Source organism: Rhinoderma darwinii, chromosome 1 (genome assembly GCF_050947455.1).
Source record: "Rhinoderma darwinii isolate aRhiDar2 chromosome 1, aRhiDar2.hap1, whole genome shotgun sequence".
NCBI lineage: Eukaryota > Metazoa > Chordata > Amphibia > Anura > Rhinodermatidae > Rhinoderma > Rhinoderma darwinii.
In genome coordinates, this window is record NC_134687.1 from 654,691,496 (window position 1) to 654,707,036 (window position 15,541).

At 42.2% G+C, this 15,541-nt stretch overlaps 2 protein-coding genes across 2 annotated transcripts in view; one reads left to right on the forward strand and one right to left on the reverse strand.

Annotated features, from left to right (window-relative positions):
- The window catches only part of LOC142663902 (uncharacterized), a 435,929-nt gene that overhangs the window by 85,632 nt on the left and 334,756 nt on the right, over positions 1 to 15,541 (forward strand). The window lies entirely within an intron of this gene.
- The window catches only part of LOC142665136 (oocyte zinc finger protein XlCOF29-like), a 31,742-nt gene continuing 16,217 nt past the window's right edge, over positions 17 to 15,541 (reverse strand). Inside the window, exons 2-4 of the mRNA XM_075844694.1 lie at positions 3,820 to 3,872; positions 730 to 893; positions 17 to 250 (exon numbers count right to left, since the gene is read on the reverse strand). Of these exons, the coding sequence (XP_075700809.1) occupies positions 17 to 250; positions 730 to 807 (312 nt within the window). The 5' untranslated portion in view covers positions 808 to 893; positions 3,820 to 3,872. The remainder of the gene's footprint in view (positions 251 to 729; positions 894 to 3,819; positions 3,873 to 15,541) is intronic.

Consider the following 15,541-nt stretch of genomic DNA (forward strand, 5'->3'; position numbering starts at 1 on the left):
CACAATGATACAGTCATCACCCAGACACCTCCAGTGCTGTTACTGTAGAATTTCCCAGCATTCCCAGCAGTGTCACCTCTCCAGTCAGCAGCTCAGTCATCTTGTAGATCAGGTCTAAGATCTTCTTCTCATGTATCCGGGAGTGAGGGGGAGGCTCTGTGATGGGGCTCTGACTACTGCTCCATCCTCCTGACTCATGGAAGATGGGAGTCGTACAGTCACCCAATGTCTTCTTCACTATTGTGTACTCCTGTGTATGGAGAGAGACACTTAGAGAACTGAACGCAGTATTCCCCCCTCAGTAGAAATAGGGAGATTGTGACCCCGCTGTATAGAGCTCTAGTGACCCCACATCTGTAATACTGGAGACGTCATCTACAAAAAGACATTGAGAAAATAGAACGAGGCCAAAATAAAAAGGAAATAATATTGGGGGGACTAGATGGACCATGTGCTCTCCTCATGCCGTCATCTTCTATGTTTCTATATAGATGTCATCCTGATCCTCCTGGTTCCTGGTCATTCTCATTGCTCTACAACATTACTATTGCTGCATTGGTGACATGACACATAACTGACCATATTGGTGGCTGATCTTCAGCTTTTCTGCTGGTGGCTTCTTGAGGTCACTTGGAAGTCTGGATGCTGTTATACAGGACACTGGATTCTTCCTATTATGTATTGTCCCTTCCCTATGTGTGACTTGTTCTATAATGTAGAAAAGTTTACCTCTCCGCTCAACAGGTAGATGATCTCCAAGGTGAAGTCTAAGATTCTTCTGCTCATCTCATTCCTGTCCTTGTCCATCCTTGGTGGGTCATTCAGGAGAAGGAACGTTGTGGAGGAGAAGATGAGAAAACTGGAGGAACTGGAGGATCTAGTACTGCACACGTCTTTATGAAGAGAGGAGAAGATGGAAATCATACTGGGGACAACATCATGTGTGACATACAGAACCTCACTTATTCATCATTGAGAGAAACATCTTCTCAGAGCCGTCACCACATGGAATAAAGGGGTATTCCCAACACGGACATTTCTCCCCAGGATATACCAGAAATGTCTGATAGATGCGGCTCCACCTCTGGCCGTGCTCGGCTGTTTCTGGAACTCCTATACAAGTGAATGGAGAGAGTCGTGCACATGTGTGGTCACCTCTCCATTCATTCTCCACCTGGATGTAGTCATCACCTCACCAGGCGGGTCGGGGGACCCCCGTTCTCCACATAGAGGTGGGACCCCCATATATCAGACATTTATGACATATCCCTCAGGTAAGAAGAGTAAAATGAAGACATTTCCGCCCCAGACAATGAAGACCTGACTCCTGACAACCTGACACATGGCGGATACTGGGGAGACCTTGCTGACATCTCACAAGACGTGGTGCACACTATGCAGTCAGTGCTTGATATGAACTGTGAGGTTCTGCAGCAGCTGAGGTGATATTATATATTGGGAACATGCATGTGATCCCTTATTATCACGTTATAGCGCAGGTGGAGCGGAGCAGAGTGATACATTGTTTTGTGGGATAAGATTCAGTATAAACTTTTATTTTACTCATTTAACCGCTTCCTGCACAGGACATTTACCACTTAGGAGCCGTTCACATGACACAGGGAAGACCTGACACCTGCTGCAACGGCCGGAGACCTGAGAGGACTTTGATTATAACCGTTTCACCCCTTCGATGCTGCAGTCAATAGCAACTGAGGCACCTAAGTGTTTGGGAGGGGGCTGTGAGATCATCCGAACCTCGAGATTGTGGAGTAATGAGCTGTTGTCAAGTTGAATTGTGTAGAGAAAAAAAAACAACTAAAATATCATAATTTATACCTTACAAAACGTTTTATTCTGGATGTTTTTGAACTATAAACTATTAACTATTTAACTGATAAATGATGATATTTTACGACTTCTTTCAGCGTGAAGTATAAGGAGCTCAGAAACATTATTGTAAAGTGTTTTCCCATTTGCGGTCAGGACTGGATGACATTATTCGGGATGGTGTACGAGTTATTACAGAGAGACCCCAACACGAGGACAACGTCTCCCCCCGAGTTTATGTGACAGTGAAATACGGAGTCAGACTTGTCTCACGACTGAAGGTTATTTCCACCGTGGTCATAAAAAGCCGATCCTGGAATTATAACAAAGCTACAAATAGTTCTTTGTCTTGTACAGATAACGGGGTGTCACTAGTAAGACAGATATAGATTATACACATCACGTCATTTATCTCATCCGCTCTCTACAATGTCAGGGTCAATATGTCGCTTGTACAACATTAATGGTGCGAATACATAAACCTCTTCTAGATAGTAACAAGAAAGACGCCAGTAATCCATCAGTCATGTCCAAAGGCGGCCATCCCCATGACAACAATGAACGTCATAGTGCGGGGGGGAGAAGTACGGAGCGGGTTTACAGGCTGAGCCCGCTACACACGCTGCAGGTGTATTACAGCTGACACCTCGTACTAACCGCCAGGATCAGAGAGAACGCCGATCCCGGACATTTAACTACTTAGATCCTGTGGTCAAGAGTTACTGTGGAATCTAAGCTTTTAGAAGAGGGGGTGGTCCTCTCTGACAGCTCATCGGCCCCTCACAAAGCAATCACGGGGTATGGTTGTCATGGCAGCCTGTGGGGGGTAATGAAGGTCACCCATCTTTCTGCTCCTATTAACCCCTTAACCTTAATCACGATATACTGTGATACATTAGTATTATAGTGTATTGTACCAGTGATCTAATCCGCACTAGTTCACGTTCCCCAGAGGTGTAATAAATATTTTTTATTTTTTTAAAGAGGCTCTGTCACCACATTATAAGTGGCCTATCTTGTACATGATGTGATCGGCGCTGTAATGTAGATTACAGCAGTGTTTTTTATTTAGAAAATTTTTGAAGGAGTTATGACCTATGTTAGCTTTATGCTAATGAGTTTCTCAATGGACAACTGGGCGTGTTTTACTTTTTGACCAAGTGGGCGTTGTGGAGAGACGTGTATGATGCTGACCAATCAGCGCCATACACTTCTCACCTTTCATTTACACAGCACATAGTGATATAGCTATATCGCTATGTGCAGCCACATAAACACACTATAACATTACTGCAGTGTCCTGACAGTGAATATACATTACCTCCAGCCAGGACGTGATGTGTATTCAGAATCCTGACACTTCACTAATACAATCCCTACACTACAGCACAGGAAGCGTAATCTCGTTTGAAATGACAGGTTACATCGTAATCTCGCAAGATTACGCTTGCTGTGCTGTAGTGTAGGGATTGTATTAGTGAAGTGTCAGGATTCTGAATACACATCACGTCCTGGCTGGAGGTAATGTATATTCACTGTCAGGACACTGCAGTAACGTTAGTGTTTGTGTATGTGTCTGCACATAGCGATATAGCTATATCACTATGTGCTGTGTAAATGAATTGAGAGAAGTGTATGACGCTGATTGGTCACTGATTGGTCAGCGTCATACACGTCTCTCCACAACGCCCACTTGGTCATATAGTAAAACACGCCCAGTTGTCCATTAAGAAACTCTTTAGCATAAAGCTAATATAGGTCATAACTCCGTCAAAAATGATCGCTTTTCTAAATAAAAAAACACTGCTGTAATCTACATTACAGCGCCGATCAAATCATGTACAAGAGAGGCCACTTATAATGTGGTGACAGAGCCTCTTTAAAAAAAACACTTTTTCCTCTAAAGGAATGTAAAAAACAAAATGATAATCATAACTGGAATCACCGCATCCATAAAAGTCAAAACCATTACAATATAACGTTATTTACCTGCACGGTGAACGCAGTAAAAAACAAAACTTGAATTGCTGTTTTTCGGTCACCTTAGCGCCGGAAAAAAAACAAAAAGGAAAAAGTAGTAAAAAGTGATAAAAAAACCTACAACCCGCCCCGCAAAAAATAATCCCAACACCGCTCCATCAACAAAAAAATGTAAAAAGTTAGGAAAGGGGGGAAAAACTAAAACAGAACCTGGCCTGGTGGTTAAGGGGTTAATCTGCGGTGCGGATTATAGACACGCAGGATATCGGATTTATACCGCGGATTCGCTGCGCATTTGTTGCAGAATTTCCCCATTAAGTTCAATGGGAGAGTCAAGTTCTGCAACAAACGCCATTGTTCCCAGAATCCTCTGCGGCTCCACCGCGTGTTCACAGCAACGCTGCAGGTTACACATCTATAAAAAAGAAGGCGTCATGTGACCCCTGCAGCCATTCACAGGCTGGAGAGGTCACATGTCATTATAGGGGTCATCTGGACACAGCCGGAAGAGCAGGGACGTGTTGCTATGGTAACGCTGGGGGAGGTGAGGATCGGCCTTGTTGTATTTCTGTAGTAGATATTCGGGAGGATTATACGTCCTCCATTTGGGGTGAATATTCGGGGTGATTTCCTGGCGTGTTGTGGGTCGTATTCGCTACGTGTGAACATTCCCTTAAACTGCACGGTGAACGACATTAAATAGAAATGTAAAAAAGTTGTATGTACCCATACCTCCCAACTGTCCCAGATACAGCAGGACAGTCACGGATTTCGGGTGGTGTCCCGCGGTCCTGGGTGGCCGGTTGTATGCTCCGGAATCCGGGTGTCAACTGTATCTGCATCCTCAGGAAGCAGATACAGTTGAAGCCAATGCTGAAGCAGGGAACAGTCAGCTCCCTGCTTCAGCATTAGTACAGAAGTCTCCCCAGACACAGCGCTACTTTAAAGAGAAGTGTATGACGCTGATTGGTCACTGATTGGTCAGCGACATACACTCCTCTCCACAACGCCCATTTGGTCATATAGTAAAACACGCCCAGTTGTCCATTGAGAAACTCATTAGCATAAAGCTAATATAGGTCATAACTCTGTCAAAAATTATCGTTTTTCTAAATGAAAAACTCTGCTGTAATCTAGATTACAGCGCCGATCACTTTATGTACAAGATAGGGCACTTATAATGTGGTGACAGAGCCTCTTTAAGTGTTGAGCCCGGGGAAGTCCTTAACGTCACTGTCACAGCTCCTCCTGGAGCGGAATCCCCGGCCACAGCGTATCCCCTCTGCGCTATATGCAGGGAGTGTGGCACTATCTACATGTACACTGACACTAGGGGCAGCTGAGCGGGCATTACACTGTATGGGGGCAGCATAATGTATGGGGGAATTATACCGTATGGGGGCATTATACTGTATGGGGACATTATATTGTATGGGGGCATTATACTGCCTGGGGGCATTATATTTTATGGGGGCATTATACTGTATTGGGGGCATTATACTGTATGGGGGCATTATACTGTATTGGGGGTATTATACTGTATGGAGGCATTATACTATATGGGGGCATTATACAGTATGGGGCATTATACAGCATGGGGAAATTATACTGTATAGGGGTATTATATTGTATGGGGGCATTATACTGTATTGGGGGCATTATACTGTATGGAGGCATTATACTGTATGGGGGCATTATACTGTATTGGGGGCATTATACTGTATGGGGACATTATACTGTATGGGGACATTATACTGTATGGTGGCATTATACTGTATGGGGGCATTATACGGTATGGGGGCATTATACTGTATTGGGGGTATTATACTGTATGGAGGCATTATACTATATGGGGGCATTATACTATATGGGGGCATTATACAGCATGGGGAAATTATACTGTATAGGGGTATTATATTGTATGGGGGCATTATACTGTATTGGGGGCATTATACTGTATGGAGGCATTATACTGTATGGGGGCATTATACTGTATGAGGACATTATACTGTATGGGGACATTATACTGTATGGTGGCATTATACTGTATGGGGGCATTATACGGTATGGGGGCATTATACGGTATGGGGGCATTATACTGTATGGGGGCATTATACAGTATGGGGCATTATACTGTATGGTGGCATTATACTGTATGGTGGCATTATACTGTATGGGGCATTATACTGTGGGGGCATTATACTGTATGGGGCATTATACTGTATGGGGACATTATACTGTATGGGGGTATTATACTGTATGGGGCATTATAATGTATGGGGGCAGCTATACTGGCATTATACTGTATGGGGGTATTATACTGTATGGAGCATTATACTGTATGGGGACATTATACTGTATGGGGACATTATACTGTGTGGTGGCATTATACTGTATGGGGCATTATACTGTATGGGGACATTATACTGTATGGGGACATTATACTGTGTGGTGGCATTATACTGTATGGGGCATTATACTGTATGGGGCATTATACTGTATGGGGGCAGCTATAGGGGCATTATACTGTATGGGGGTATTATACTCTATGGGGCATTATACTGTATGGGGACATTATACTGTATGGGGACATTATACTGTATGGGGGCATTATACTGTATGGGGCATTATACTGTATGGGAGCATTATACTGTATGGGGGCATTATACCGTATGGGGCATTATACTGTATGGGGACATTATACTGTATGGGGACATTATACTGTATGGGGGCATTATACGGTATGGGGGCATTATACTGTATGGGGACATTATACTGTATGGGGACATTATACTGTATGGGGACATTATACTGTATGGGGGCATTATACTGTATGGAGCATTATACTGTATGGGGCATTATACTGTATGGGGGCATTATACTGTATGGGGACATTATACTGTATGGGGACATTATACTGTATGGGGACATTATACTGTATGGGGGCATTATACTGTATGGAGCATTATACTGTATGGGGCATTATACTGTATGGGGGCATTATACTGTATGGGAGCATTATATTGTATGGGGGCATTATACTGTATAGGGACATTATACTGTATGGGGGCATTATACGGTATGGGGGCATTATACAGTATGGGACATTATACTATATGGGGACATTATACAGTATGGGGGCATTATACTGTATGGGGGCATTATACTGTATGGGGGCATTATACTGTATGGGGGCATTATACTGTATGGGGGTATTATACTGTATGGGGATATTATACTGTATGGGGCATTATACTGTATGGGGCATTATACTGTATGGGGGCATTATACTGTATGGGGGCATTATACTGTATGGGGGCATTATACTGTATGGGGGCATTATACTGTATGGGGGTATTATACTGTATGGGGATATTATACTGTATGGGGCATTATACTGTATGGGGCATTATACTGTATGGGGACATTATACTGTATGGGGCATTATACTGTATGGGGACATTATACTGTATGGGGGCATTATACTGTATGGGGGCATTATACTGTATGGTGGCATTATACTGTATGGGGCATTATACTGTATGGGGGCATTATACGGTATGGAGGCATTATACTGTATGGGGACATTATACTGTATGGGGACATTATACTGTATGGGGACATTATACTGTATGGGGCATTATACTGTATGGGGCATTATACTGTATGGGGACATTATACTGTATGGGGCATTATACTGTATGGGGCATTATACTGTATGGGAGCATTATACTGTATGGGGGAATTATACTGTATGGGGACATTATACTGTATGGGAGCATTATACTGTAAGGGAGCATTATACTGTATGGGAGCATTATACTGTATGGGGACATTATACTGTATGGGGCATTATACTGTATGGGAGCATTATACTGTATGGGAGCATTATACTGTATGGGGACATTATACAGTATGGGGCATTATACTGTATGGGGCATTATACTGTATGGGAGCATTATACTGTATGGGGGAATTATACTGTATGGGGACATTATACTGTATGGGGCATTATACTGTATGGGAGCATTATACTGTATGGGAGCATTATACTGTATGGGGACATTATACTGTATGGGGCATTATACTGTATGGGAGCATTATACTGTATGGGGCATTATACTGTATGGGAGCATTATACTGTATGGGAGCATTATACTGTATGGGGGCATTATACTGTATGGGGGCATTATACTGTATGGGGACATTATACTGTATGGGGACATTATACTGTATGGGGACATTATACTGTATGGGGACATTATGCTGTATGGGGACATTATGCTGTATGGGGCATTATACTGTATGGGGCATTATACTGTATTGGGACATTATACTGTATGGGGGCATTATACTGTATGGGGGGATTATACTGTATGGGGGTATTATACTGTATGGGGGCATTATACTGTATAGGGGCATTATACTGTATGGGGGCATTATACTGTATGGGGGCATTATACTGTATGGTGGCATTATACTGTATGGGGCATTATACTGTATGGGGGCATTATACTGTATGGGGACATTATACTGTATGGGGGCATTATACTGTATGGGGACAATATACTGTATGGGGACATTATACTGTATGGGGACATTATACTGTATGGTGGCATTATACTGTATGGGGCATTATACTGTATGGGGGCATTATACTGTATGGGGACATTATACTGTATGGGGGCATTATACTGTATGGGAGCATTATACTGTATGGGGGTATTATACTGTATGGGGGCATTATACTGTATGGGGGCATTATACTGTATGGGGACATTATACTGTATGGAGCATTATACTGTATGGGGGCATTATACTGTATGGGGACATTATACTGTATGGGGGCATTATACTGTATGGGGGCATTATACTGTATGGGGACATTATACTGTATGGGGACATTATACTGTATGGTGGCATTATACTGTATGGGGGCATTATACTGTATGGGGGCATTATACTGTATGGGGCATTATACTGTATGGGGGCATTATACTGTATGGGGACATTATACTGTATGGGGGTATTATACTGTATGGGGGCATTATACTGTATGGGGAATTATACTGTATGGGGCATTATACTGTATGGAGCATTATACTGTATGGGACATTATACTGTATGGGGGCATTATACTGTATGGGGCATTAGACTGTATGGGGGCATTATACTGTATGGGGGCATTATACTATATGGGGACATTATACTGTATGGGGGCATTATACTGTATGGGGACATTATACTGTAAGGGGACATTATACTGTATGGGGACATTATACTGTATGGTGGCATTATACTGTATGGGGGCATTATACTGTATGGGGACATTATACTGTATGGGGGCATTATACTGTATGGGGGCATTATACTCTATGGGGGCATTATACTGTATGGGGACATTATACTGTATGGGGCATTATACTGTATGGGGGTATTATACTGTATGGGGACATTATACTGTATGGGGACATTATACTGTATGGGACATTATACTGTATGGGGGCATTATACTGTATGGGGGCATTATACTGTATGGGGCATTAGACTGTATGGGGGCATTATACTGTATGGGGGCATTATACTGTATGGGGGCATTAAACTGTATGGGGACATTATACTGTATGGGGGCATTATACTGTATGGGGACATTATACTGTAAGGGGACATTATACTGTATGGGGACATTATACTGTATGGTGGCATTATACTGTATGGGGGCATTATACTGTATGGGGACATTATACTGTATGGGGGCATTATACTGTATGGGGGCATTATACTGTATGGGGGCATTATACTCTATGGGGGCATTATACTGTATGGGGACATTATACTGTATGGGGCATTATACTGTATGGGGGCATTATACTGTATGGGGACATTATACTGTATGGGGACATTATACTGTATGGGGGCATTATACTGTATGGGGAATTATACTGTATGGGGCATTATACTGTATGGAGCATTATACTGTATGGGACATTATACTGTATGGGGGCATTATACTGTATGGGGGCATTATACTGTATGGGGCATTAGACTGTATGGGGGCATTATACTGTATGGGGGCATTATACTGTATGGGGGCATTATACTGTATGGGGACATTATACTGTATGGTGGCATTATACTGTATGGGGGCATTATACTGTATGGGGACATTATACTGTATGGGGACATTATACTGTATGGGGGCATTATACTGTATGGGGACATTATACTGTATGGGGGCATTATACTGTATGGGGACATTATACTGTATGGGGCATTATACTGTATGGGGACATTATACTGTATGGGGCATTATACTGTATGGGACATTATACTGTATGGGGACATTATACTGTATGGGGGCATTATACTGTATGGGACATTATACTGTATGGGGGCATTATACTGTATGGGGACATTATACTGTATGGGGGCAGCTATGGGGGCATTATACTGTATGGGGATATTATACTGTATGGGGCATTATACTGTATGGGGGCATTATACTGTATGGGGACATTATACTGTATGGGGTATTATACTGTATGGGGGCATTATACTGTATGGGGGCATTATACTGTATGGGGGCATTATACTGTATGGGGTATTATACTGTATGGGGGCATTATACTGTATGGGGACATTATACTGTATGGGGGCATTATACTGTAGGGGGCATTATACTGTATGGAGGCATTATACTGTATGGGGGAACATTATACTGTATGGGGCATTATACTGTATGGGGACATTATACTGTATGGGGGCATTATACTGTATGGGGACATTATACTGTATGGGGGCATTATACTGCATGGGGACATTATACTGTATGGGGGCATTATACTGTATGGGGACATTATACTGTATGGGACATTATACTGTATGGGGGCATTATACTGTATGGGGGCATTATACTGTATGGGGCATTATACTGTATGGGGGCATTATACTGTATGGGGCATTATACTGTATGGGGACATTATACTGTATGGGGACATTATACTGTATGGGGGCAATATACTGTATGGGACATTATACTGTATGGGGACATTATACTGTATGGGGACATTATACTGTATGGGGATATTATACTGTATGGGGGCATTATACTGTATGGTGCATTATACTGTATGGGGCATTATACTGTATGGGGGGCATTATACTGTATGGGGACATTATACTGTATGGGGGCATTATACTGTATGGGACATTATACTGTTGTATGGAGGCATAATACTGTATGGGGGCATTATACTGTTGTATGGGGGCATTATACTGTATGGGGACATTATACTGTATGGAGGCATTATACTGTATGGGGACATTATACTGTATGGGGCATTATACTGTATGGGGGGACATTATACTGTTGTATGGAGGCATTATACTGTATGGGGACATTATACTGTATGGAGGCATTATACTGTATGGGGACATTATACTGTATGGGGCATTATACTGTTGTATGGAGGCATAATACTGTATGGGGGCATTATACTGTTGTATGGGGGCATTATACTGTATGGGGACATTATACTGTATGGAGGCATTATACTGTATGGGGACATTATACTGTATGGGGCATTATACTGTATGGGGGGACATTATACTGTTGTATGGAGGCATTATACTGTATGGGGACATTATACTGTATGGAGGCATTATACTGTATGGGGGCACTATACTGTATGGGGGCATTATACTGTATAGGGGCATTATACTGTATGGGGACATTATACTGTATGGGGCATTATACTGTATGGGGGCATTATACTGTATGGGGACATTATACTGTATGGGGACATTATACTGTATAGGACATTATACTGTATGGGGGCATTATACTGTATGGGGACATTATACTGTATGGAGGCATTATACTGTATGGGGCATTATACTGTATGGGGGCATTATACTGTATAGGACATTATACTGTATGGGGACATTATACTGTATGGGGCATTATACTGTATGGGGACATTATACTGTATGGGGCATTATACTGTATGGGGACATTATACTGTATGGGGGCATTATACTGTATGGGGGCATTATACTGTATGGGGGCATTATACTGTATGGGGACATTATACTGTATGGGGGCATTATACTGTATGGGGGCATTATACTGTATGGGGGCATTATACTGTATGGGGGCAATATACTGTATGGGGGCAATATACTGTATGGGGACATTATACTGTATGGGGACATTATACTGTATGGGGGCAATATACTGTATGGGGGCAATATACTGTATGGGGACATTATACTGTATGGGGGCATTATACTGTATGGGGGCATTATACTGTATGGGGGCATTATACTGTATGGGGGCAATATACTGTATGGGGACATTATACTGTATGGGGGCATTATACTGTAAGGGGGCATTATACTGTATGGGGACATTATACTGTATGGGGGTATTATACTGTATGGGGACAATATACTGTATGGGGACATTATACTGTATGGGGACATTATACTGTATGGTGGCATTATACTGTATGGGGCATTATACTGTATGGGGGCATTATACTGTATGGGGACATTATACTGTATGGGGGCATTATACTGTATGGGAGCATTATACTGTATGGGGGTATTATACTGTATGGGGGCATTATACTGTATGGGGGCATTATACTGTATGGGGACATTATACTGTATGGAGCATTATACTGTATGGGGGCATTATACTGTATGGGGACATTATACTGTATGGGGGCATTATACTGTATGGGGGCATTATACTGTATGGGGACATTATACTGTATGGGGACATTATACTGTATGGTGGCATTATACTGTATGGGGGCATTATACTGTATGGGGGCATTATACTGTATGGGGCATTATACTGTATGGGGGCATTATACTGTATGGGGACATTATACTGTATGGGGGTATTATACTGTATGGGGGCATTATACTGTATGGGGAATTATACTGTATGGGGCATTATACTGTATGGAGCATTATACTGTATGGGACATTATACTGTATGGGGGCATTATACTGTATGGGGCATTAGACTGTATGGGGGCATTATACTGTATGGGGGCATTATACTATATGGGGACATTATACTGTATGGGGGCATTATACTGTATGGGGACATTATACTGTAAGGGGACATTATACTGTATGGGGACATTATACTGTATGGTGGCATTATACTGTATGGGGGCATTATACTGTATGGGGACATTATACTGTATGGGGGCATTATACTGTATGGGGGCATTATACTCTATGGGGGCATTATACTGTATGGGGACATTATACTGTATGGGGCATTATACTGTATGGGGGTATTATACTGTATGGGGACATTATACTGTATGGGGACATTATACTGTATGGGACATTATACTGTATGGGGGCATTATACTGTATGGGGGCATTATACTGTATGGGGCATTAGACTGTATGGGGGCATTATACTGTATGGGGGCATTATACTGTATGGGGGCATTAAACTGTATGGGGACATTATACTGTATGGGGGCATTATACTGTATGGGGACATTATACTGTAAGGGGACATTATACTGTATGGGGACATTATACTGTATGGGGACATTATACTGTATGGTGGCATTATACTGTATGGGGGCATTATACTGTATGGGGACATTATACTGTATGGGGGCATTATACTGTATGGGGGCATTATACTCTATGGGGGCATTATACTGTATGGGGACATTATACTGTATGGGGCATTATACTGTATGGGGGCATTATACTGTATGGGGACATTATACTGTATGGGGACATTATACTGTATGGGGAATTATACTGTATGGGGCATTATACTGTATGGAGCATTATACTGTATGGGACATTATACTGTATGGGGGCATTATACTGTATGGGGGCATTATACTGTATGGGGCATTAGACTGTATGGGGGCATTATACTGTATGGGGCATTATACTGTATGGGGGCATTATACTGTATGGGGACATTATACTGTATGGTGGCATTATACTGTATGGGGGCATTATACTGTATGGGGACATTATACTGTATGGGGGCATTATACTGTATGGGGACATTATACTGTATGGGGGCATTATACTGTATGGGGACATTATACTGTATGGGGCATTATACTGTATGGGGACATTATACTGTATGGGGCATTATACTGTATGGGACATTATACTGTATGGGGACATTATACTGTATGGGGGCATTATACTGTATGGGACATTATACTGTATGGGGGCATTATACTGTATGGGGACATTATACTGTATGGGGGCAGCTATGGGGGCATTATACTGTATGGGGATATTATACTGTATGGGGCATTATACTGTATGGGGGCATTATACTGTATGGGGGCATTATACTGTATGGGGGCATTATACTGTATGGGGGCATTATACTGTATGGGGGCATTATACTGTATGGGGACATTATACTGTATGGGGGCATTATACTGTAGGGGGCATTATACTGTATGGAGGCATTATACTGTATGGGGGAACATTATACTGTATGGGGCATTATACTGTATGGGGACATTATACTGTATGGGGGCATTATACTGTATGGGGACATTATACTGTATGGGGGCATTATACTGCATGGGGACATTATACTGTATGGGGGCATTATACTGTATGGGGACATTATACTGTATGGGACATTATACTGTATGGGGGCATTATACTGTATGGGGGCATTATACTGTATGGGGCATTATACTGTATGGGGGCATTATACTGTATGGGGCATTATACTGTATGGGGACATTATACTGTATGGGGACATTATACTGTATGGGGGCAATATACTGTATGGGACATTATACTGTATGGGGACATTATACTGTATGGGGACATTATACTGTATGGGGATATTATACTGTATGGGGGCATTATACTGTATGGTGCATTATACTGTATGGGGCATTATACTGTATGGGGGGCATTATACTGTATGGGGACATTATACTGTATGGGGGCATTATACTGTATGGGACATTATACTGTTGTATGGAGGCATAATACTGTATGGGGGCATTATACTGTTGTATGGGGGCATTATACTGTATGGGGACATTATACTGTATGGAGGCATTATACTGTATGGGGCATTATACTGTATGGGGGGACATTATACTGTTGTATGGAGGCATTATACTGTATGGGGACATTATACTGTATGGAGGCATTATACTGTATGGGGACATTATACTGTATGGGGCATTATACTGTTGTATGGAGGCATAATACTGTATGGGGGCATTATACTGTTGTATGGGGGCATTATACTGTATGGGGACATTATACTGTATGGAGGCATTATACTGTATGGGGACATTATACTGTATGGGGCATTATACTGTATGGGGGGACATTATACTGTATGGAGGCATTATACTGTATGGGGACATTATATTGTATGGAGGCATTATACTGTATGGGGACATTATACTGTATGGAGGCATTATACTGTATGGGGGCACTATACTGTATGGGGGCATTATACTGTATAGGGGCATTATACTGTATGTGGACATTATACTGTATGGGGCATTATACTGTATGGGGGCATTATACTGTATGGGGACATTATACTGTATGGGGACATTATACTGTATAGGACATTATACTGTATGGGGGCATTATACTGTATGGGGACATTATACTGTATGGGGCATTATACTGTATGGGGGCAATATACTGTATGGGGACATTATACTGTATG